This window comes from Capra hircus, assembly GCF_001704415.2.
Source record: "Capra hircus breed San Clemente chromosome X unlocalized genomic scaffold, ASM170441v1, whole genome shotgun sequence".
Classification (NCBI taxonomy): Eukaryota; Metazoa; Chordata; class Mammalia; order Artiodactyla; family Bovidae; genus Capra; species Capra hircus.
Genome location: NW_017189517.1, coordinates 10,127,449 through 10,154,638, shown reverse-complemented (window position 1 = coordinate 10,154,638; position 27,190 = coordinate 10,127,449). Strand labels below are relative to the sequence as shown.

Genomic DNA, 27,190 nt, shown 5'->3' with positions numbered 1-27,190 from the left:
ATAAGGTATCATTTCATACCTTTTGGGAAGGCTATAATCTATAGTCAAAAAGACTAATGATAACAAATGTTGGTGAGGATGTGGAGAAAGTGGAACCCTCATAAATTATTAGTAGGAATATAAATTGGTGCAGCCACTTGGAAAAGTCTCACAGTTCCTCTAAAAGCAAAACAGAGTTACTGTATGACCCACCAATTTCACTCCTAGGTATCTACCCAAAAGAAATGAAAACATGTTTACACAAAGACTTGTACATGAACCTTCATAATAACACCATTCACAATCCATATGTCCACAAGCTGGTGAATGGAAGAACAATATGTGGTATTCATACAATGGAATGCTTTTCATTATATGACAATTTAAAAAGCAGTGTACTGATAAGTGCAACAGCACTGATGAACCTTGAAAACATGCTGAGTGAAGGAAGCCAGACACAGAAGGCCATATGTTGTGCCATTTCACTTATATGAAATGTTCAGAATAAGCAAATCTATAGTGACCTAAAGTATTTCAGTGGTTGCCGTGGTCTGGCAATAGAGACTCACTGCTAATGAATATGGATTTGTTTGGAGAATGATGAAAATCTTCTAATATTGATCATGGTGATGGTTGCACAACTCTGAATTTACTTACATTAATTTAACACTTTAAATGGGTGAATTGTAAAGTATGTGAATTATATCTCAATAAAGCTGTTATATTAAAAAGGAAATGGCAACATTTTATTTCTTAAGTACATAAGTGTTCATTTTATGATAATCCTTTAAATTTGCATTCAGAGTATTCTCTTTGTAGGTGAAACACATGCCTCCATAAAGACATTTTTTTAGAAGTCTGACAGACCTGGATTCTAATTCTGGCTCAACCACTTAACAGTTATGAGTACTTGGGCAGATTACTTAACCTTCCAATGTCTTATCTGTAAAGCAGAGATGGTAATAATAGTAACTCTATCATAGGCTTTTACATCATGCGCTTGGCACATTGTCAGTGTTATTATTAGCTCTAAGCAGTTGAGCCACTTGCCTAAATAATCCAGAGTCATGGCTTCTCTTTCTTTAAACTCCAACGTCCATATTTGTTATTTCATAAAAATTCACAACTTTCATCAGGGAAGTAAAACTGACCTCCAAGGAGGACCTACTGAATTCTACCTTCAAAATGCCGTTATAAAGCCTATCAAGCCCCTCTCAAAACAGGACAAAACCAAAGTTTCCATCACTTTCTGAGGGTTGGTGTCAACTAGTGTTCCAGCCTGGCTCTGGGAGTTCAAGTCAAATTAAGAGAAAAGTCTTTTCTGTCTATAGCAGCCTCCAGGATCATGTTGGTCTGAATCTAGACTCTGAGTTCACTCATAAGAGCCTCTATGTGTTGTTCTTCCTATTTTCCCACCTGGATTTCTAGCACACAATTTCAAAGTCAAAACTGTCTTCATGTCTATCCTACAGAATCCTGGTCCCGATGACTCTATCAGTGAATGTGTCAAGGATGAGTTGTCAGAGGGTAAGGAAGGGCAGGAGAGACGTGAGCTCAGCTGGATCCCTTGCAAGGACTCTTAAAGGAGACAGTGTTCTGCTGTTCTCCATGAATCCAAAAGCTTATATTCGTGTATAATTATAATCAGAGATCTTTGCTTAAAGTACATGACACATAATTTCATGTCTATTTCTCTCAAGAGTCTACACTCCATGAGGGAAGGGACCTTCTCTTCCTTGTTCACAACTGGATCCCCATCAGCTACTATAGGACTTTGCACATAGTAGGTGCTCAATAAATTACTTGTTACATGAATGGGCAATAAAACCATATAACAATGAATCAATTTCTGGTATGATGAACAGGGATAATCAAGAGTTCAGAGGGAGACTCTAGATTTCCAAATAGGTAGTCTGAGGAAAGGGTATCATTGCAAAACAGCTTTTGGGGGGAAATGTTAATAATTTACCTGTGCTGGGTGAGCACATTTACAGCTGAAGGATGATTTGCACAATACGCCAGATACATAGATTTAAAATGAGGCATGAGGCTCAGAAGACAACCACCTACTTTGTGTTGGTTTTCTGGAAACCTGTAAGTAAAACAAATGGAACACACAATGTAATAGAGAAAACAAGATAAAGGAAGATGATTTCTGCTAAACCTGGCAACATGTAAACCTTTTGAATTCTTTTGCCAAAGTTAAAAAGAAACTTCTATATTATAACCATTTTATCTATGAAATGCAAGTTCTTGGCCACTGCTTTAAACCCCAGCCACCAAACATAGCTCCAATACATAGTCAGATACTTATTTTGCATTAATAGGGGTTCTAAGATGCTTATTCAAATTATGATATTCAAATTTAGTCAGATACACTAAAAATACCCGATTAATTTACATGAAGTTCAAGTACAGATAGTTTAGTTAGTAAAAAAAATCTGCCTGCAATGCAGGAGACCCTGGTTTGATCCCTGGGTTGGGAAGATCCCCTGGAGAAGGGATAGGCTACCCACTCCAGTATTCTTGAGCTTCCCTGGTGGCTCAGCTGGTAAAGAATCCACCTGCAATGTGGAAGACCTGGGTTCAGTCCCTGGGTTGGGAAGATCCCCTGGAGAAAGGAACAGCTACTCACTCCAGTCTTCTGGCCTAGAGAATTCCATGGACTGTATAGTCCATTGGGTCACAAAGAGTCGGACGTGACAGAGCAACTTTCACTTCACTTCACTTCAAGCACAGACAAAACTAACTGAATCCAGAAATGACATATCACAAAGAAGTGTTATGTAGTCTTGGTGGCAGTTGCTAGGCAAGGTGACACCCAGATGTTTAAAATTACAAGTCACCTATCTTAGTTTGCAAAAAACTCAGAAAAGCACAATAAAAAAATTACTTGGAATTCCACCACTCAGAGATATCGATTATAATAATTTTGGCTTATTCTTTGGACTCTTCTATGTATTTCTCTATAAAATGGAAAACAAAGATGACAAATCTAGATGGCAATCTGCTCTTAGTCACCATCTTTCCATACCAATCATCTGGATCCCTATCAGCATTTGGAGTGGCTCTTGAGGTCTCCTTGGGAGGGCTCTCACCAGCTTCCTCCGTGGACAACCACTTGTGATTCGCTAAGTTCAAGAAACAGGCAATTGCCCCCAAGTTCCCTATAGACAACAAAAGTCACCAATGTCTGAGATCCACCACTTGGACAACTAATCTTGCCCCAGAAGTAAATTGCCTGATGATCATCACAGTTCACTCTGCAGTATGAAGTTGAACACCTCAATGATCTAGCTAGCCTTCAGTGATGTACTGTGCTTCACATAAAGGCATTACTTGGAAAAGTAATTTGCTATGCACGAATTATCATCTAATATCCATAGTCAATTTAGACCTTATTTGTCAATATAATTTTTAAATAGAGCCAGAAGTAATTGACTAGATGTAGAACACTGATACGCAACTAGTGGTCTGACACTGTGAATACCACCACCTAGTGAATTTTCTCTGTTGTTGTTGTTGTATAGCTGCTCAGTCATGTCCAACTGTTTTGTGACCCCATGGACTGCATGTAGCCTGCCAGGCTCCTCTATCCATGGGATTTCCCAAGCAAGAATACTGGAATGGGCTGCCATTTCCTTCTCCAGGGGCTCTTCCTGACCCAGGGATTGTACCCCCATCTCCTGCTGTGCAGGCAGATTCTTTATCACTGAGCCACCAGGGAAGTCCAGATTTTCTCTGTATTGGGGCAATTTACTAAAGTTGTAATAAATGTATAAATGCATAAGTACAAAGTGCCCATATCTAAGACAACAGTCAAAAGAAAGCAAAACGCACATTAAAAAAACCCAATGTTGCCAGCTATCTTAATGGCAATGTGAGATACTTACTTTGAACATTCTTCCAAGGCTTGGCAGAGCGTCTGTTGAAATGTACATACTTCCTCAAAGTTTCCCAATAAAGATGTAAACTCCACAGTACTCAGACTGAAAAATATATATATGCAGCTTCAGTGAAGAGAACTTGGGGATGACATCAGCTATCTCTCTCTAGTCTGGTTAGGTGATAGTTTGCTAGTAACTGGCAAATGGGACAAAAGAAGCAATTCTTATATTTTAACTTTTGCTTCTGAATTGAAACCAACTCTGTGGTCTTAATCAATAAATAACTTTCTAAAACTTCTTTCTTGGTTTCCTTTTCTATAACAAGAATAATGATCCTAAAGAAAATGAGTGTTTACAAGGGACATTAGGTATTTTACAAAGCAAGGAGTAAATAAGTAACAAGTGCTTAACATCTGAGCATTGACAGAGAACAGATTGGTGGTTGCCAAAGGTGGGGAGAGGGGGTGGGTGGAATGGATAATGGTGGTCAAAAGGTTCAAGCTTCTAGTTATAAAATAAGGAAGGCATAGGGATGGAATGTACGGCATGGTGACCATAGTCAATAATACTGTACTGCATATTGGAAAGTTTCTGAGAGAGTAGGTCTTAAAAGTCCTCATCACAAGAAAAAAATTGTGTAACTATGTGTGATGATAAATGTTAACTAGATTTACTGTAGTGATTATGTCACAATATATACAAATACTGAATCATTACACTGTACATCTGAACTAATATAATGTTTACATGTCAATTGTATCTCAATAAAAAATAAATAAGAATCTAAAGTAGGTAGAATACATCACAGTTGGGAATAAGTGTAAAAACTTTTGAATTCTCTTCCCTAGAGGAGCTGGGACAGTAATTGGAAGATATTATATATGCCATATAAGGCACAAGGAAAAAGAGCAAAATCCAGCTTCTCTTAAATTAAAAGGCTTATAAATCAACTCAAGGAAATCTGGGGAGGAAGTAGGAGGGAAGAAATAGTACTGATGTGTGTGTTTGTTTTTGGAATGGAATGGAATCAGACAAAGACAAACTGAACAATTTTATCCATCACCTCTGTACTAAGAATTTTCCCATCTTTTCTTCTCCTACCGGAAAAAAAAAAAAAAAAAGGAGCCAACACTAGTATAGCGCTTAACACTGAGGTAAGCATTTTACAAATAACAACTTGTCTTAACCTTACAATGACTTTATGAGATAGATACTATTGCTGTCTCCATTTTACACATAAGGAAACTCCCATACAGAGAGGTTAAGCAAATCAGCCAAAGTCACAAAGCCAGTGAATGGTGAAGCCAGAAGTTGAACTCAAACATTCTAGCTCCAGAGTAAATGCTCTTAACCACCTTTTGACAGAAAACTTTTCTGAAGATTGACTTAAAAGGCCAATGTCTGCCACACATTATTTCTCCTTAATATAATAATACTAGGAGAGGGTTTACAGAAGAGTTATTTTTGCTGACAAAGAAAAGGAAGACCCAAACAGATGTTACCAGTAACCCCTAGAGTATAAAAAGCACCCAGTTCCTCCACTCTGATGCCCTCTTGAACCACAAGCTGAAAAACCCCTCTCCTGGGGGTCAAAAGTGAAACCGTTTAGCCAGCTTTCCTGGCTGTTGCTCCTTCAGGATTAAACAGTAAACAGTCTGCTTTGCTCAAATCATTTCGGGGTCTACAAGGCAGAACCAATGGAAAGTGACTGCAAGTGCATTTTGAATTTCCATGGAACAGTGTGGTTCGGGCTCGGTTCTCTCACCTCCTCTGCCCTGGCTCTTTTCCTTTCCTTGCCTTTGTCTAGTTCTTGATTGCTCATCAATCACTCCTTTATTTGAAATCTTGCCATCTCTGCTGCCAGCTTTAACACATCAGTGTCCCTCTCCTCTTCTGCCTGTCACCTCTAGAACACAGACCCACATTTCACTCAGTGGCAGGAGACACAGTGGGTTGAGTCTGGCCACTGACTAGACCATGTGATGGGCAGGGCAGTGAGCCTCTCTGGGATTTGGTTTTCTTATTTATTCAGTGAGGAAAGTCATTTCTTCCAGGGCACTAGACCCAATGATTCACTGAAGTTCCATTCAGCTCTAAGAACTATGATTCACAGAACACTTCATATTCTACAAAATAATAACAAAAGCTACTTTGTTGTTGATCATTTAAACTCTGAAAAAACACATGAATACAAAATCCTTTCATACTGAAGTAGGATTCCCATAGTGTCATGAAAATAACCAAGTGGGAAATTTAATAGGATATTATGTCTAAGCAAGCATGATTTAGAAAAAGGAAGAAAATAGTGAAATACATCATTAAACTTATTTAAGCTAGAAGCCAACAATTTAGGCAATTGTTTGTCAAAAATATACTCAAACTGAAGTAAAAGAAGAGGTTTTTGTCCTCCACTCTACTTATCAACTGCTAATTTTCTATTTGACTTAAATCATAATCTCTAGGAAAGTTTAACCCATTACAATAAAAACACACAAATGCAGTTGGACATTATTTGTTACATATGCCAGGTCTACAAGCACTGAAAAAAATGAGTGGTCAACAGTTTTCTTTTGTGAAAAGTAAGTTTGCAATTCAGGCCTTCAGATTTCCACGACCAGAATAAGGTTTGAATATTGGATTGTGCAAAACATCCTAACATCTCTTTCTCATTCTCTTTGGCCTGGGTGAAATACTGGCTTGAATGGCTCTTAGGAACACTCACAAAACGCCACGCTTTTTCCACTCTCAGAGCATGGGAAAGAGTTTCTGCCCTGGCAAGCAAAGGTCACAGCAAGCAGAATTTCCAGTGTCTGTGCTTTTTGCATAAAAACATCAGCAAGTCCTTTTTCTGGAAGGTAAAACCAAATATATCCCTTTAAAAACAGACAAGACAAAAATGGTGACAGACAGAAAAGCAGATCGACTCATTCCCGCCACAGCCAGAAGAGAGAGAAAGTCAGGCTCTCCAAAAGCAACATCTTGCATAATTTCTGTTGCCTTGACCATGTTCTTGGCAACCTGTGATCTGTGGAAATTCTTCTAAAGGGCAAAATCAATTATTCATTGACATAAGAGTAATGACTCCATATGCTGACATTGTCTTGCTTTCCTTAGTGAGGGGTTTAAAATATAAAACTTACTTGTTATTGGACTGCAGGGGTCTTAAGTAAGTAACAAGAAGAGACTGAAGTTCTTTAGCATAATCTTTTTCAGTGTCCAAGATATTCTGTAACACCTATGGAGAAACAAACATCAAGGTATTGTAATTGTCAGAAAAGTCCAAAATAAAATACAGTTTTAGATCTTTTGATCAAATTATAAGAAAGAAAAGTATTATTTACTCAGGCTAGCACTGTGAGTAAGGAACACAAAATCTGAACTCATTCTAGCAAACTAATAATTGTATGACAACTGGTTGTATAACTCACACAAACATGTTTTTTCAGAACTACCTTGATTTGGAGGGGCCCTATCATTTACATAGCATGGCTCAGAATGCTTTTGTGTGCTTTAAATTATTTTATTCTCAGTAAAAGTCTCAGCTAACAAAGGATCATCATTTCCATTTTATGGTTGAGAAGACTGAGACCAACTACCCCAAGACACAGAGATTCAATGTCAGGATAATTTCATGATAACTGATATCAAACACCAAAACAGATTTTTTTTTAATGATGTTTTTGAGAAGATCTTTAGGTGACAAAATCTGAGGACACTGAATTTTTAAACAGGGTTAAAACTGGTTTTTTAATTAAAAGTAAAAAGTGCTAGTATAAACATTTCAAAGAGAAAAAGAAGCTGAAATGTGAGGAATTAAATGATGTTTACCAGTATTATTAATGATAGCCAAAAGAGAATCCTCTAGGCAAAATAATCAATAAATAGGTCCACAGTTTCTCTTCTCCCACCAGCCCTGGAGTCATGCCCCATTTCCCAGCCTTTTGTGGAGGCAGCTACAACCTTCATTCCAAGCTCTTAGAGATCCACCAAGCTAATATTTTGGTGTACTTTCTCTCATATCTTCTAATCCATTCAACACAAATTTACTGAGTGTCTATGTGGTGACAGGGCTTCCCTTGTGGGAAGCCAGCTGGTAAAGAATCCGCCTGCAATGTGGGAGAACTGGGTTCGATCCCTGGGTTGGGAAGATCTCCTGGAGAAGGGAAAGGCTCTCCACTCCAGTATTCTGGCCTGGAGAATTCCATGGACAGTCCATGGGGTCGCAAAGAGTCAGACACGACTGAGAAACTTTCACTATGTGGTGACAAAGGCCATACCTGCCCTCAGGGAGTTTCTACTCTATCTGCAGAGGGAGACATTAAACGGGGGACTCATAAGACCACGTGAAGCATTCTTAGCCAGGAGAAGCCCCCTAACCTACCAACATGCCAGATGTGTACTCACAAGACAGTGCATGATGATCTGCTTTGGAAAGGTGGAATGGAAAAACCGCCTGGAGGTCCAGGTAGCTGTGGGTTTTTTTGAAACAACTGAACTGAAGGGTAGTAGTCCAGGCTCTGCTACCAATGAACAGGTTGCTTCAGTTTTAAGGTTTCACTTGCCTCATCTCAGATTGTGACATCTCACCTACCTCAGGGACCATTGTGAAGAGGTAAGGGAGACACTGTACATGGAGGTGCTGGGTGAGTTGGGAAACAGTCCCTTCCAATTTAAAGGATTAAAAGAAAGGTTCCTCAATGGCAGTTATTGACATTTCAGAACAGATTACTCTTTGTTGTGAGGGGATGCCCTGTGCACTGTAGGATGTTTAGCAACATCACTGGAATCTACCCATCAGATAGCTGCACGCCACCCCCTACCCAAGTATGACAATAAAAAATGTGCCCAGACCATGCCAAATGTCACCTAAAGGACAATATCACCCTAGCTGACAAGGACATAGGCTATGGGGTGGCCTCAAAAGTTAGGGCTTAAGTTGTAGCCCCTCCTGCCAGCCACTCATGTCTACTTTCAGTTTCTCTGTTCCTTAAGAAGGAATGCTACTCTAAAAATAAGCGTGCACCTAGGGGCCTGGAGGTACCAATGTGCTGTGAAATTAATCCAATAATGGAATAGAAATGCTACCCCCCATAGGAAGTCAAAGCACAACAAAGGAAATTAGAAACCATCTTGAGATGAATGAAAAAAAAAAAAAACAAACACAACATAAAAAACTTGTAGGATGCAGTTAAAATAGTGTTTGGAGACTGCCTACATCAAAAAGGAAGAAACAGGACTTCTGGTTTCCACTCCAGCATTTAAGGCATTTGCTAGTCATCACTCCACCCTAAAAACAAGCAAATAGCTTTAAAAAATGGGAAAAAGAACTTTGCTTACATTTGTCAGGGAATTGAGGTCACAGGGGGAAAATGATACACTCAAAATTAGAGAAACAGACAAGCAGATAGAGATCATATATTGCTAGAGCAGAAAATCATGAGAAGCCTCCACAGGAATGGGAAGCAAGGTAGGAAAACCTGAACTGTAATTGATGAGTTGCTGGAGGCTCACTTTGCTGTACACCTTAAACTAACAACACGAACACTGTTAATCAACTCTACCCCAATATAAAATAGTTTTTAAAGAGATATTTTTAAAAAAGTGGTGCTGGGACCACTGGATAAGTACATGCAAAGAAAGAATTTGCACTCCAACTTTACATCATATTAAAAAATTAACTCAAAATGGATGCTGGAGTTAAAATTACAAAACCCTGAGAAGAAAACAGAAGAGGAAATCTTCCTGACCTTGGATTTGGCAATGGATTCTTGGATGACACCAAAAGCACAAGCAACAAGAGACTAAAGATGGATAAATTGAAATTCATGAAAATTAAAAACTTTTATGTATCAAAGGACATTGTTTAGTCGCTAAGTCATGTCCAACTCTTTTGCAACCCCATGGACTATAGCCCACCAGCTCCTCTGTCCATGGGATTCCTCAGGCAAGAATACTGGAATGGATTCATGACAATGTATGGCAAAACCACTACAATATTGTAAAGTAATTAGCCTCCAATTAAAATGAATAAATTTATTTTAAAAATAAAAAAAAAAAAAGAATACTGGAGTGGGTTGCCATTTCCTTCTCCAGGGGATCTTCCCAACCCAGGGATCAAATCCATGTCTCCTGTGTCTCCTTTGGATTCTTTACCACTGAGCCACCAGGGAAGCTCAGCAAAGGACATTGTCAAGAAAAAGACAACCCACAAAATGGGGAAAATATTTATAAATCATGTATTTGAAAAGGGTCTACTATTCAGAATTTACAACTCAACAATAAAAGTAATCAATTAAAAGTTGACAAAGGATTTAAATAGACATCTCACAAAGAAGATATACAAATGGCCAATATGCACATAAAAAGATAGTCAACATAGTTAACCACTGCTGCTGCTGCTGCTGCTAAGTCACTTCAGTCGTGTCCGACTCTGTGTGACCCCATAGAAGGCAGCCCACCAGGCTCCCCCGTCTCTGGAATTCTCCAGGCAAGAATACTGGAGTGGGTTGCCATTTCCTTCTGCAGGGAAATGCTAATCAAAACCACAATACTACTTCACACTTAGTAGAGTGGCTATAATAAAAATAAAAAATAGAAAACAAAAAGGGTTGGTGAAGATATGGAGAAACCGGAACCTTCATACATTGCTGGTGGGAAAGTCAAAAACTTTCTATGGAAAGTAGCTACTGTGGAAAACAGTTCGGCAGTTCCTCAAGAAGTCAGACATAGAGTTATCATATGACCCAGTAATCCATTACTAGAAAAAATGAAAAAATATGTCTATGTAAATATTTGCACATCGATTTTCACAACAGCATTATAAATAATAACCTAAAGGTCCCTTAGGTGATGAATGGATAAACAAAACCTATTATATCCATACAATGGAAAATTAATCAGTGAAAAAAAAGCAATGAGTTACTAAGACACAACGTGGATGAACCTTCAAAATGTTATGCTAAGGAAGAAGCCAGACACAAAAGAACAAAGATTGTATGATTCATTTTATATGAAACATCCAGAACAAGGAAAACCTAGAGAGACAGAAAGTAGATTAGTGGTTGTTAAGGGCTGGAGGGAGTGAGTACTAATGGGTACAGGGTTTCTTATTGAGGTGATGAAAATGTTATAAAATAAGACGGTGGTGATCATCACACAACTCTGTTAATTTATTAAAAATCAGTGAATTGTACACTTTAAAGTGGTGACTTTTGTGGTATGTGAATTATATTTCATTATAGCTGTTATCTTAAAGTCAAAGGACAAATTTCTTATCTGTTAATGGAAATTTTTCTGTTTTTTCTGAGTTCAAGTTCTCATCCAGTAGAATATCCTTCCAAACTCAATTTGTCCATCCTTACACCTCTCTGCCCAGCTGAGCTGTTGTTCACTGCAGTGTATCAAATAATCACTTTTACTCACACTCAGCCCTAGGATTCATTTTTTATTCTTAGAAATGGAAAGAGCTGCACTAGAATTCAACAGGACCACAGTTATTAAGAGGTAAAACTCATATACAGATTTCCTTTTTAGCAATATTTATTTGTCTACAGTATTCGTATTGAAAGAAAGAGGCTGGTGGCCTGACTTCCCACTTATATCCAGGAGAGAATGAAGTCAGTTTATCACTTCCTTTGTTCACATTGTTCTGAAGAGACCATGTCTGGTAATGTACTGTCTCAAATTCTCAACCTTGCTTTCAAGCACCGTTGTCTGAAACTGTCATACTACACAGATAATAATGTTCGTTAAAAAAAAGAAAAAGAAAAAGCGAAAAAGAAAACAAAACACAATCATTGCCTGAGGGAATTTTTAAATTAGAAAATTTGAAGACATTATTTACATCATAAAGTGTGATTTTTTAAGACAATTAAACATCACTACTTTAACTCCAAGGTTGCTATAATTCAACCTCCCTCTCCCTGTTGAAACAGTTTTATTATTTCAACTTCCTTTAAAATGCAATCATCTCAAGTTCCCTTAAGAGAAAGGACTAAGATTTTGCAAGAAAGGTGCCAACTGCCCTGCTCCAATGGGTTTTTTGGAGTGTGCTAAGCAAAGCAGTATTCCAAGGGTTCTATCTGCGCTGCAATCACTCATACAGGACAAACAGAAGTAGGAAGGCAGACACTCCTTACTGCCTTTGACTGAGTTCTGGAGAGCTGAATGAAAACATATACTAAACTCATACTGTTGCAAGTTTTGAGGGTGGCTGAATGCTGATTTCATGGCTGCAATCACCATCTGCAGTGATTTTGGAGCCCAGAAAAATAAAGTCTGACACTGTTTCCACTCTTTCCCCATCTATTTCCCATGAAGTGATGGGACCAGATGCCATGATCTTCGTTTTCTGAATGTTGAGCTTTAAGCCAACTTTTTCACTTTCCTCTTTCACTTTCATCAAGAGGCTTGTCAGTTCCTCTTCACTTTCTGCCGTAAAGGTGGTGTCATCTGCATATCTGAGGTTATTGATATTTCTCCCGGCAATCTTGATTTCAGCTTTTGCTTCTTTCAGTCCAGCGTTTCTCATGATGTACTCTGCATAGAAGTTAAATAAGCAGGGTGACAATATACAGCCTTGATGTACTCCTTTTCCTATTTGGAACCAGTCTGTTGTTCCATATCCACAGGTTTCTCAAGAGGCAGGTCAGGTGGTCTGGTATTCCCATCTCTTTCAGAATTTTCCAGTTTATTGTGATCCACACAGTCAAAGGCTTTGGCAGAGTCAATAAAGCAGAAATACATGTTTTTCTGGAACTCTCTTCCTTTTGCCATGATCCAGCTGATGTTGGCAATTTGATCTCTGGTTCCTCTGCCTTTTCTAAAACCAGCTTGAACATCTGAAAGTTCACAGTTCACATATTGCTGAACCCTGGCTTGGAGAATTTTGAGCATTACTTTACTAGTGTGTGAGATGAGTGGAATTGTGCGGTAGTTTGAGCATTCTTTGGCATTGCCTTTCTTTGGAACTGGAATGAAAACTGACCTTTTCCAGGCCAAAATCACTGCAGATGGTGATTGCCGCCATGAAATTAAAAGACGCTTACTCCTTGGAAGGAAAGTTATGACTAACCTAGACAGCATATTCAAAAGCAGAGACATTATTTTGCCAACAGAGGTCCATCTAGTCAAGGCTATGGTTTTTCCAGTGGTCATGTATGGATGTGAGAGTTGGACTGTGAAGAAAGCTGAGTGCCGAAGAATTGATGCTTTTGATGTGGAAGAAGCATCAAAACCATGCTGTGGTGTGGGAGAAGACTCTTGAGAGTCCCTTGGACTGCAAGGAGATCCAACCAGTCCATCCTAAAGGAGATCAGTCCTGGGTGTTCTTTGGAAGGAATGATGCTAAAGCTGAAACTCCAGTACTTTGGCCACCTCATGCAAAGAGTTGACTCACTGGAAAAGACTCTGATGCTGGGAGGGATTGGGGGCAGGGGGAGAAGGGGACGACAGAGGATGAGATGGCTGGATGGCATCACCGACTCGATGGACATGAGTTTGGGTGAACTCCGGGAGTTGGTGATGGACAGGGAGGCCTGGCGTGCTGCAGTTCATGGGGTGGCAAAGAGTCGGACACGACTGACTGAATTGAACTGAACTAAATGCTGATTTTATAAGCTAGATTGACAAAGGGGATTAATGAGTCCTTCGTTAAATAATGCAAAATGTGTTTGAATGATGATGTACTAAACAGTATTGCCCTTGCTGTGGTGTGATTAGTAGAAATGCTCATCCCGGTGGATGCCTAAAATTCTTTCCCAAATTCACTTGGACTTTTACTGCTTTCCTCAATCTCAATAGACCAACTGATGAACTTTGGAGACTGGTTCTTTATTTTTCAGGCCACAGGGCATCTACTGTAAAAGGATTAAAAAGGGAAGCAGACAGAGAAGGCTATGTGTTCCCAAACAGAAGGCCTCAGTGGTGAGTCAGAAGGCAGGGAGTTTGGCAGGCCAACCAACTTCAGAGCAGTACAATCTGATTGAGATGAAATCCACTCAAATACTAAAATAGACTGTCCAGACATTGCCTTTGCTTCCCTGACTCCTTCTTCACAAGGACAACGGAGTGTCCTTTTGCTCAATTAACCTTTGACTAAATTCAGAATAAAACAGATGGTTAGAAGCCATAGAAAAAGAGGTAGAGGCCTTTTGAACCTCATCCTAGGCTACTGATTTTCCAGTAAAATATATTTCCTCCATTTCCTGGAAAGGCTTTAGAGTGAATTCATTTTGATAACTCTGTTTTCCAAAGGGAACAAATCATATAGGTCTAAGGAAATTATTTTACGGGGCTAAAATGCAGAAACAAAGGCTGAATATAGAGATAAGTCCCATGATAAAGGAAAACTATAACGGCCTTAGGAAAACTTAAATCTAAGCCAAACCACTGTGTTATAGGAATTCTGAGATAATCATGATGCCTACAAAAAATGAGTTTGTATTGGTAAACTACTATGAAACAGGAAAGGGCAATACATTTTGTATTTATACCATATTTGGCTTATATGACAGAAGAGCCACCTGCTTACATTCAAGTGCAGTGGTCAGTTTCACTTCTCCAGGTCCTTGGTTTTCACACAACAAGCAGCACCATGCCCTGTAACTGACAGACTCAGCAAAACAGAATTGGACTCTGAAAACTCTCATCATCTCCCCAGCTTCAGGTGGAAGACATAGATGGATGAGTCAAACAGGAAGTAAGAAGGCAAAAAAGAATAGGGCATATGGAGAAGGAATAAATGGATAGATGGGTAAGGTAGTTTAGATTAGTGGTTTAAAAAAGAGAGAATGCACAGAAGTATTTTAGGGCAGTGAAATTACCCTGAACAACACTCTAAAGGTAGATAGATGTCATTATACATTTGTCCAAACCCCTAGAATGTCCAACATCAGGAGTAATGGCAATGTCAGCTCTGGAGTTTGGTGCTAATGATGTGTCAATGTAGGTTCATCAATTGTCACAAACATACCACTCCAATGGGACATGCTGATAGTGGGGGAGGCTATGCATGTGTGGGGGCAGGGGTATACAAGACATCTCTCCCTTTTGATCAATTTTACCATGAAGCTAAAACTGCTCTAAAATATAAAGGGTTTTTTTTTTTTTTAAGAAGGGTAGATAAGCACTAGAAAGATAGAGAAAAAAATCTTCCCACCTTTCCTACCGAATGGAGGCACTGAAGACAGACTGGTTAGGCATCTGCTATACATTACAATAAAGTAGAAGAAAGTTAGAAAAAATAAACAATACTGGGCCTTACTTATTATATTTGCCTGTTTGGCTGTAGGGAAATATCTCTACAGATATACAGTTGCAGACAGAGGCAACTTCCAGAGTTTAGTACAGGCAAGCCTCGTGTTATCGCACTTTGCTTCATTTCACTTTGCGGACATCGTGTTTTTTCACAAACAGAAGGTGTATGGCAGTCCTGAATCAAGCAAGTCTACTGGTGCCATTTTTCCAACAGCATTTGCTCACTTCAGGTCTCTGTGTCACTTTTGGTAATTCTCCCAAGAGTCTACACTTTATCGTTATTATTATATTCATTGTGTGATCGGTGATCTTTGATATGACTACTGCAGAAAGATAACAACTCGCTGAAGGCTTAGATCATAGCATTTTTAACAATAAAGTATTTGTTAATTAAGGTTTGTACATTGTTTTTTAAGACATAATGCCATTGCACACTTAACAGATGACAGTAAAGCATAAACAGGGACTTCCCTGGAGGTCCAGTGGTTAAGACTTCACGCTTCCACTGCAGGAGGCATGGGTTTGATCCCTGGTTGGGGAACTAAGATCCTACATGTTGTGTAGCACGGTCAAAAATTTTTTAATTAAAATTTAAAAATTGGATAGGACTTCAAAGAAAAATAAAGTGGAAACATAACTCTCATATGCACTGGGAAACCAAACAACTCATGTAACTCAGTTTCTTGCAATGCTCTGGAATCAAATGGGCCTTCCCAGGTGGCTCTAGTGGTAAAGAATCTGCCTGCCAAAGCAAGAGACTCAAGAGAAATGAGTTCAGTCCCTGGGTCGGGCAGATCCCCTGGAGAATGGAACCCACTCCAGTAATGGCAACTGGAATGGCAACCCACTCCAGTATTCTTGCCTGGGAAATCCTATGGACAGAGGAGCCTGGCGGGCTACAGTCCATGGGGTCACAAAGAGTCAGACATGACTGAGCAACTGAGCACTCATGGAATCAAACCTGCAATATCTTTGAGGGCAAGAATATGGGAGTGGGTTGTCATTCCCTTCTCCAGGGGATCTTCCCGACCCACAGATCGAACTCATGTCTCCTGTATCTCCTGCATTGGCAGGCAGATTCTTTACCACTGATACACCTAGGAAAACCAATATTTTCCTTTATTGATTTTTGAATTTTAATTTAGTGAGTATCAGAATCGCCTGTGAGGAATGGAGAGAAGGCAGCTGAGGGAACTGTTTAAAAATGCTGTTTACTAGGACCTGTGGCCAAAGACTCTGATGTAACAAGCCAGATGTGGATCCCAGATATCTACAGTTTTAATGGTCTCCCTGGGGGCTTTCAAATGCAAAAGATTTCCCAACCACATCTGGAGCAACTCATCTTAGGACAGTTTGTCACTTGACATCATTGCCTGCCATGTGGCTTACACCACATCGGTCGTGTCTTCCCAGTGAGACCATGGATGCCAAGACCTAAACGCTGCATGCAAAGGAAGCCTGACAACTAAGCTACATAATTTCCTCTTTCTTTTCTTTTTTTTTTCAGTTTTATTGCGATCTAATTGACAAATAAAAATTATATATATTCAAGATATCTTACTTGACATTTTGATGTATGCACACATTGTGAAATGATCACCACGATCAAACTAATTAACACATCCATCACCTCACATAGTCACCATTTTCTTTTGTTGCTTTTCTTCTTTATTTTTAATCCCTCCTGGCACATAACATCAACTTACAATAGGCAAAGAGAGCCACTGAGCAGAAGATTATTAGAAAAATAACTCATAGAAAACGATATGCTTTTGTTTAATGGTGAGAGATGTTTAACAAATTACAGTGAATTTTTAGGACAATGAAGGAACCAAAGTCAGGAACAGCAAAAGCCTCCTCTAGGCTGCCATGTCCCTAAAGGATGCTAAACTCCCCTTCAAAACAACCGGCTAGGAGAGGCCAAGCCTCAGTTAGATACATTAAACATGCCTCATGGCAGATGTAGGTCTGAGTTGGGCTCCCTACGTCACTTTAATCATACTGGAGAACTTCTAAACATTTCAGAACTGATGTGCCACCAGAAGCAAACTGAGGCTTAAATGGGTCTGAGATTAGCTGATAATCCCTCAGAAACTTGAAAAAGGGGAGAGAATGTGTGCAGACCTGCAAATTCCAAGAGGTCTCTATCCTGTCCAAGCTTACAGGATGTGACAGTTAATTTTATGTGTCAACTTGGTTGGGTCATGAGATGCCCAGACTAAATAATATTTCTGGGCAGGTCTGTGAGAGTGTTTCCAGATAAGGTGAACTTTGAACCAATAGCCTGAGTAAAGCAGATTGCCCTCCCCAATGTGCATCATCCAATCTGTTGGCCTGAAGAGAACAAAAAGGTGAAGGAAGGGAGAATTGGCTCTATTTGTACCTCACTGCTTGAGCTGGAACATCTGCCCAAGGACTGGAATTTACACCCTTAGCTCTCCTAGTTCTCAGGCCTTTAGGCTCAGACTGAACTACACCACCACCTGTCCTGGGTTTTCAGCTTACACATGGCAGATCATGGGACTTCTCAGCCTCCATAATCACACAAGCCAATTCCTTACAGTAAATCTCTCTATATCTATTGGTTCTGTCTCTCTGTAGAACCCTGACTAATACACAAGACCAAAATAAAGAAAGCATTTAGACTAGTGAGGACTCGCTGAATGCAAGAGCATCAGAACATGTCTGATCACAGACAGTATCGTTAGGGTGTGAGAACAAAAAAATCTCCATGAAGGAGAAATAATGAAGAAGACATAGTTCCTGTTTTATTTATAGCTATATTTATATTTAAACAGGCTATGTATATGTATACATGTATACACACACCCACACATCAAAGAAAGTTTGGCATCAGATTCAGTAAGATGTTAATGATGATCATCTCTGAGTGGTGGAATTGCAGGTGATATTTATTTTCTTCTTTATACTTTTCCTGCACTGATTTTTTAATCATTATTTATATAATAAAAAATTCTTCCTGTTTTTAAAAAAATGAAGTAAAAATCAGACACTAGTGCTCTTATAGAACTAGCAATGGAAAACATCTACAACTAATGACTCTTAGGAAGAAGAGCTAATGTGAGATGAGATAGGGACACCTTCCATATGGGTGAACTTGATTTTCCAGATCTCCAAATACTGTGGGTGAGTACTCAGGTATTCAACACAGGTTGGGAGGGTGATCAGAAGAATCGGAACATATTTTGAATTTGTTGCTGCTAAAAATTTGCCTAAATACTCAAAAACGTAGATTTTTTAAAAACACCAACAACTAGCCCAAATCCTTTCACATGCATATCTAATTACAATGGTAAGTCCAATTGGCCTCAATAATCTAGCAATATTCATACTACAGCTCTACAGCTCCTTCTCAGGCCATCCTGGGCTCCCCAAGACCTTTTGGGTTTTTAAAAATTAAGTTTGGTTTGAGAAAAAATTTAAATATATATATATTTTTGGCTCAACAATTTAACTTCTAGGACTTCACCTTACAGATCTTTATACACTTTGCCAAAGTTACCCACAGGATGTTCACTGCAGAATTGTTTATAACAGCGAGAAGTGGAAATAAGGTACATGGACTCCAACAGGAGGTGGGTGATAGAAACTGCAGTACATCTTGAGTTGGTATATAGTATAGATAGGATTTGTATAATGCCCATAGACTCAGCAGAGGCAGAGAAAGAGTCAAAGCAGAGTGATTGTATGTTCCAGACCAGCAGGGAGAAGCAGCTATTGTAACACTTTCATTCACCATTTGACTGCACCCTTCCATTAAAAATTTAATCACTGGGGTTCACCTGGAAGCTAAAAGAAATGGCCAGGACCAGAGGTGGGTGGAGGGAATTGTGTGAAGGTGGTCAAAAGGTACAAACTCACAGTTATAAGTACTAGGGATATAAAGTACAACGTGATAAATATAATTGACACTGCTGTACGCTCTTTATGACTGTTGTTAAGATAGTATATCCTAAGAGTTCTCATCACAAGGAAAACACATTTTTTTTCTATTTCCTTGATTTTGTAACTCTATGAGATCATGGATATTCAATGCCTTACTGGGGTCATCATTCCATGATGCATGTAAGTCAAATCATTATGCTGTACACCTTAAATTTACAGTGTTGCATGTCAATTTTTTCTCAATAAAACTAGAAGAAAAAATACAAGGCAAATAAATAATTGAAAATATGATAACCTTACATGACAACTCAGAACACAAATTGTATAGATAGCATGATTACAACTACATAATGATATATAGCTATATATGTGTAGGAAATGCATCAAAACATTACCAGTTTTTTAAAACAAGTGATCAGGGATGAAGAGAGAAGGGAACCTAGCTCTGCTGGGTGATATATTTTAACCTCAGAAATGTAAAAGGAAAATAGTGACAAAATTATCCCCTATGATTATTGTTCATGCTACAATGAAGCATGGTATGAAGTTCCTACCTGATTTTTCACACCAACTACGGTTCATGTTATCATTATGAAGCAAACTCACTGAAGAATGATATTTCATTTTTTGAAACCAAATGTATAGAAAGATTTTAAAACTCTTGAGGGACTCCTCTGCCGGCCCAGTGGTTAGGACTCCGCACTTCCACCTCACGGGGCACGGGTTCCATCCCTGGTTTGGGAACTAAGCTCCCACAAGCCACACAGTATGGCCAAAAAATAAAATAAAAACTTTTTATCCATGCACAGAATGAAAGGAGTCAGCAGCAAAAACACACATAGTACATTAGGTGAAAAGTGAAACTATATTCCAGCTGTGATGAGGAAGATGACAAGGCTACCAAACGGGGAGACTTCAGGGTTATGAGGACTTGACCTTTTCATTAGTGACTGGGCCAAGTCTGGAAAGAAGACACGGAGGAAAACAGAGTAGATTAAGGGAAATTATACAATTTCTTTTTCAACAGGAACTTATTTTGAGTATTGCACATGCCCTATTTAGAGCTTATATATTTTGTCACATCTGTGTTCAAGCCAGAGCCATTTCATTCCTCCCTCTGTGCCAAAGGGCAGTCTTCCCTTTGGGCTTTCCTCAAGAACAAGGTTGATAATATTTCCGAGGATATCATAGCAGATTGATTGATTCTAAAATAAAATCACACTATGCAATCATGTAAACTTTACTGCATTAAAGGAACTTGGGAATTCACCTCCTATCTGTAAGGCAAGCTCTAACTGCTGAATTTCCGCATAATGTTGACATATCGGCCAATTTCTCTTTTGTTGCAGTTTAAAAGGCCTTGCTCTGAATCCCCTTGAATTACTCAGTACAGTGGATGTAAAACTTCTAGACATCTGTAAGAAACCTACAAGTAGAAGAGTTCCATTATAATGAAGCTGACATTAGACCCTTGCAATGCAACTTTCTCCAGTCTTCCATTGGTGTCGCCTCGACACTTCAGCGGTTCTCCATATAGAGAGTCAAGAAAATTTTTGTTCATCATCTGAACACTCACCACAGTATAATAATTCTTGGTAAGTGGAGTCGCTTCAAATCCTTTGACAGCCTTGGGGGAGAGAGGTCTCTCTGTGAAAAAGACATTTAAATTATGTTAATATCACACAAGTCTAAGATGAACATCTTATAACATAGGTCAACTAACATATTATAAATATTGTCAAGTGGAAGGCTCAAAGGAAATGTACATTTCTAAACAAGTAAAGCTATAATCTTACTAAACTACAGATGGCCAAGTCACAGCTTCTTAATGACAGGGTCAAGGCAAGAACTTCAGATCCAGTTTGGGCTGTTTCTTTACTCATCTGCCTCTCCATTCGACTTATTATAAAACAGATAAGCAAAGGAATGCTAACCAAATACATTATGTTTGTAACTTGCAAGTAACCATACAAAAATAACATAATACAGATAATAGCAGCCATTCTTTCCTGGGGCTGGCTGTTTATTGTGCCCAGAATAAAATAATCAGAATCTTGAATACACTGAAAAGTAGCAGGAAATTCATTTTAATATCATTATATTGTGCTATAAAATATTGTCTTTCTTTTACAAAGTTTGTCTTATCTATTAAACTCATGACTAAGAGACATCCCAGAATGCTTTTTTTAAAAAACAAAGAAACCACTTAATAAAAATACAGACAGGGGACTTCTTTGGTGGTCCAGTGGCTAAGAGTCCTCACTTGCACCGCAAGGGGATCAGATTCAATCCCTGGTCAGGGAACTAAGATCCCACAAGACACCTTGTGCAGCCAAAAGAAATTTTAAAAATAAAAAGTACAAGACAGCAATCATAAATGTTTAAGTGTTACTACAGACTATCTTCCTTACTCTCATTTTGTCCTTTGTATCATTGCTTTATATTCCATTTTTGCCTTGTTATATTATATTGCAGGCTGCTTTAAATTCCTTCTGAAGTATGGTAGAGTATACATAACCAAGTATTATCATCAGGCCTTGATCTTCCCTTTGCTAAAAGTAATATTTTCTAGTTTTATATCTATGACATTCCACTCCTAAAAAATGCAATATACAGAAAAGAAAAACCAACAATTAACCCGTCACCAAGAGCTAACCATCATCCACAGTAACGTTTTGAAGTATGTCTTCCTATTCCTTTTATCATGTGTTTGTGAACACACACACACACACAGTGATCTTTCTTAATTCATCTACAGCTTAACTCTCCTATTACAACACTATTTCATGAACATTTTTCCATTTAACCTTGATTTCTAATAATTTTTATATTTAAAATATCCCTTATGTTTACTTGGCAATTAACAGCTTTTAGGACATTTTATTTGATCTTTACAATGACCCTGTGAGGCAGAGATGATCTTCTCATTTTGCAGAGGTCACTAAAGTACAGAAAGGTGAGGTCAGCTGCCTAAGGACATGAATTTGGGAAATGGCAGAGCCAAGACTGAAGCCAGGTGTGTCTTGACAAGAGCCTGTGCTCCCAAGCAGCAGAACGTCCAGAGATGAAGCTACTGAAAGGCCTGGTCGATGGCAGGAGCAGTGGTTCCCCATCTACCTCGGAGCTCAGAGGGGCCATCAGTTCGATCTGGGATGGTCAGAGAAGACCTTGTTGGGCAGGGGATATTTGATCTGTCCCAGGATGGGGGCTAGAATTCAAACAGGCTGAGAAGACAGTAGAGCGTTTTCTCAGCAGGGAAGATTCCAGGAGCACAGCTGTAGAAATGGCAACATTCAAGACAGGGCTGTTCCTGCGACAGTGAACTGTCCATCTGGACCAGGCTGTATAAAGCGGAAATACAGCAAAAACGCAGAAATGAGGGCCAATTCTCCCACTCCTCAGCAACAAAAAACGGGGCATATCTAGTTTAAGATCTGCCTGGATCCACATGGTGGCTTCACGAGGCTCTACTGGATAAATCTGAGCAATTCAAAGCCACCCAGACTATTACTTGAGGTCATAAGTGGCAGAGTCAGGACATGAACCCAAGTACTATATTGCCAAGCTTGGTGTTCGCCCCCCACCACCACACTATGGTTTTTGACTCTTCAGCATACTTGAAATCAACAGTTACCAAATTCTTTTAGTTTTTATTAAGCAAGTTTTCTACAGTATAGCTCTGATGTTACTTAAAACTCAGTTGTTTTGTGTAATTATGACATAAACCAGTCTGATTAAAAATAGAACGTTCCAGAGAAATCAGCAAGATGTGGTCGCCTTTCGAAAGCAAGGCCAAAAGGAAGGGTAAAGAGTAATGGAAAGTCTGCTGAGATGCAGAAGAGGAAAGGAAAGCCCAAAGGAACTACTGCAATTGAAAAAAAATGGTAACTATGTAAAGAAGAACAGGGAAACATGAAAGAAAACAGTGACTGCCATGGAGATTGCTGGGTGGCTGAACATAATGCTAAAAGAGCTGGTGCTTTGATAAGATCAATAAAATTGTTAACAAGGATTTACTGAATAGCCCAGGGCACTATATTCAGTATATTGTAATGATCTATAACGGAAAAGATTTTTTCAAAATATAGAGATATATATATGTATAACCAAATCCCTTTGTTGTACACCTGAAATTAACACAATATTGTAAATTAATCACACTTCAATAAAAAAATTATAGTAAAAAAAATTTTAATAAAATAGTCAAACTCTAGAAAGACTGACAGAGGAAAAAAGAGAGAAGACGCATATTGCCTATATGAGAAGTGAAATATGGGATATCACTACAGACTCTAGAGATACCAAAAAGATAATAAATAGTATGAACAACTCAAAACACATAAATTTGATAATTAGGTGTGAAATGGAGCAATTTCTCAGAAAACCAAAACTACCACAGTTCACCCAATATTAAATACATCATTTGAAGAACCTTATAACAAGTATGGAAACTGAATTTATAAATTTAAAACTTTGGAGAAAAGAAAATCTCCAGGCCCATATGGTTCTAATGCAGAGTTCTACCAAATGTTGAAAGAAGAAGTCATAGCAATTCTTCTCAATCTCTTCCAGAAAATAAAAGAATTCATTTTATAAAGTCACTACTACACTGACACCAAAACCAGACAAAGACAGTACAAAAAATAAAACTGCAGACCCATATCCCTCATGCATTTCAATGAAAAAACCTTAACAAAGTATCAGTAAATAGAATTCAGCAATATTTTATAAGAACTTTATACCATGGAATTCATCCCATGGATACAAGTTGGTTAAATATTCAAAAATCAATAGATGAAACCCATGTTAGTAATAGTCTAAAAAGGAAAATCACACGATAATATCAACGGATGCAGAAAAAGCACAGGACAAAATTCAATACCCATTCAACAAAAACTTCCAGAAAGAAATAGGAATAAAGAACTTCTCCAACTCAATAAAGAGCATCTACAAAAACCTTACAGCTAGCATCTTACCTAGTGGAGAAAAACCTACGGCTGAATGCATTCCGAACCCCAAGATCAGGAACAAGGCAAGGATGCCTGCTCTCACTCAGCGTCGTGCTGGAAGGTCTGGATGTCTCTGCAGTCTTGGTGCAGAATGGGGAATCAATCCCGAGAGAAGAAGGAAAACAGATTTGGAAGGATAACCTTGGATAGTCTTTAAAAATGTAGTCTTTGCAAACAACCGGCCCCATGAAAAAACTCAAGGGGTGGATGCAAAGAGAAAAACACCAGTACTAGGTTACAGCGACAGTTCTTGCCTCTTGTTCCTCCTTTGCCCTCTACCCCCCAGCCCACCACCGCCTACTCTTACCACGTGTGGTCTTAGCTGAGACCCACTCTCAGCGAGACACGCAGAGAAGGAATGAATACGTGGAGGTTCAGAAGAGACAAGTTCAGTCCCTGGGGGTGGTTCCAAGTGCAAAAGGGGGGTCAATTTTCCCTCCCCAAAATGTCTCTTTGGCACGTGGATTATATTGAGCTGAAAACAATCAAGGCTCTAAAGACTCAGGAAGTCTTTCTCTTTTTTATTTTTTTAATATAAATTTATTCATTTTAATTGGAGGTTAATTACTTTACAATATTGTATTGGTTTTGTCATACATCAACATGAATCCGCCATGAGGTTTTTACCTCCCCCTTAGATGCCTAGAGAATTTAGGTAGAAGGCTTGTTCCCAGAACAGAGCTATCAGCAGAGATATCTGCAAAGAAAGAACATGGGCTGGGGGTGGTGGGGACAACTCTTGGAGATCAGAGTCCACTCTGCGTTCCATGGTCTCTGCAAGGCCCAGCAAACATTTATTTGCCAAACATTTGCTTTTCCATCTCTATGTCAATTGCCTTCCTCCCCTTTGAAGTCTCAAACCACTACCCCCAACACCCTCTTTTATCTTTAGCTGAAGATGGTATTTAAGGTGAACGTTTCACCATTTTGGCAACTTACTCAGTTCCCCTGGGTCTCTCCCATGTAGACAGATTATTAAAAATTTTTTGTGATTTTCACTTGTTGATCTGTCTCATCAATTTCAAAAGAACCTAGAAGGGTAGAGGAAAACTTCTTCCTCCCCAATATAACCTAACCAGAACTAATATGAAAACATAAACCTTTTAGGTGGTGTTTCTAAGGCCATTAAAAACTAGTCAATTCAATTCAATCAACAAAAAAGAAATCAATCAATGCAGTGAAGAATTCAAATGGGTTATTTAGCATAACTCAAACAACAACAGTGTCATATAAGTATAGACGTAAGTAACCTTCCTAGGGCATTATGCTAAGTGAAATAAGTCAGAGAAAGACAAATACTATACTGTACAATATGACGTACACATGGAATCTAAAAAATAAAACAAACTAGTGACTATAACAAGAAAGAAGCAAACTCACTGATACAGAAAACAAACTATTGGTGACCAGTGGAGAGAGGGAAGGGGGAGGGGCAATATAGGGATAGGGGAGTAACAGGTACAAACTATTAGGTATAAAATAAGCTACAAGGATATACTGTACAACATGAGGAATACAGCAAATATTTTATGATAACTATAAGTATAACCCTTAAATACTGTGATCACTATATTGTATAATTTATATAATACTATACAACTGGGGCTTCCCTTGTAGCTCAGTCGGTAGAGTCTGCCTGCAATGCAGGAGACCCAGGTTCAATCCCTGGGTCAGGAAGATCCCCTGGAGAAGGAAATGGCAACACACTCCAGTATTCTTGCTTGGGAAATCCTGTAGACAGAGGAGCCTGGCGGGCTACAGTCCATGGAATCGCAAAGGGTTGGACACGACTTAGCGACTAAACAACAATAACAAATATTTCAATAAAAAAAGTTACAAATGCTGGGAAAAAAAGAAATCGCCCTTATTCCTATGTAACAATCCTTTTCCCATTAACTCTCCATTCATTCCTCTCCCTTGCTAAGGTATAGATTCCTATGCCTGTTGGTGGTGACAAGTCAAAAAGAAATCTAGTGATAACTGGTTTTCTCTGGATGTGAAGGATCTGTGTGATACACCCTGGGGATTAAAACAGGAAGTGTAAATACAAAGCCCCATCATGCTTTTGGATTAGAATAAGTAGGAAGAGTCATTTCTTAATCTGCCTTAATACAATTTAATTAGCCATCTACCTAATCCCCTCATTTGACATCTATATTTACCTGCAAAGAAGAAGTTTTAGAAGGATTTATTGACCCTTTAACTGAATCAGCTGAAGAAAACAGAACTTGCTTAAAATATCTGCTCCAGTCATATTTGCCTCAATAGCCAGGAAAATTTTAATGCAAAGTCCTGATAAAACCTTCACCCTTAAAAAAAAAAAAACCTTCACCCTTTCTTGGTAACAGACAAAAATTTTTTTTTAAATTTTAAAATCTTTAATTCTTACATGCGTTCCCAAACATGAACCCCCCCTCCCACCTCCCTCCCCACAACATCTCGGTAACAGACAAAAATTTTAAGGGGAGATATAACCTACTGTGTTACTGAGATATAACTTACTGTGATATAGTGGCAAACATGATTTTCGTGTATAAACAACAAGGTCATTCACAAGTTACCACTAATTTTGAAGAAAAAGACTGAAAACAGGATAAATGGCTAATTTTCTTATTTATAATGTATCTGGGTCAAGTGAACTGATGGAGAAAAAAGAGCTTCTGTAGTTTATATAATGACTAAGTTATTCATATGTGTACTTTTCAAGAAGTAAGATCCTTGAAAAAAATATTTTTTCTTCAAAATGGGGTTTATTTTTCTCATGTGACAGGAAATTGAAAGGTGGCCAGCAGGACTGGTGACCAGCGCTCCCTAATGTCACCTGTGCCTGAGTTCCGTCATTCTTGTGGAGAGGCTTTCGTCATCATGGTCACAAAAAGCTATTCTATCTTCAGCCTTAAACTCATGTTAAAAGGTGTGTCTAGTGTGTGTGTGTGTGTGTGTAACACATTATACTCAAATATTCTATTTCTCAACTTTCTACAGTTTTAGAGTGGTGGTTCTGTAAGTCCTCAGAAATCAACCTCCTCCTGAAGAGAGGAAGAAACTGTCTCCAGGGCTTCGGCCATAATTATCTCTAGACAAAAGTTACAGAGGATTTCTCAAACTTAAAAATCCATTCCCCAAGGGCAAACTTACCAGAGCATGAAGCGC

The 27,190-nt window shown here is 38.7% G+C and overlaps 1 protein-coding gene across 5 annotated transcripts in view; it reads right to left on the bottom strand.

The window, feature by feature from the left end:
* Nucleotides 1–27,190, bottom strand: part of ARHGEF6 (Rac/Cdc42 guanine nucleotide exchange factor 6) — a 116,245-nt gene that overhangs the window by 47,545 nt on the left and 41,510 nt on the right. For all 5 annotated transcript variants that reach the window (XM_013976296.2, XM_013976297.2, XM_005700425.3 and 2 more), the window contains 4 exons: nucleotides 20,605–20,675; nucleotides 7,007–7,101; nucleotides 3,873–3,968; nucleotides 1,949–2,071 (listed from right to left, as the gene is read on the bottom strand). In XM_013976296.2, coding sequence (XP_013831750.1) covers nucleotides 1,949–2,071; nucleotides 3,873–3,968; nucleotides 7,007–7,101; nucleotides 20,605–20,675 — 385 coding nt within the window. The remainder of the gene's footprint in view (nucleotides 1–1,948; nucleotides 2,072–3,872; nucleotides 3,969–7,006; nucleotides 7,102–20,604; nucleotides 20,676–27,190) is intronic.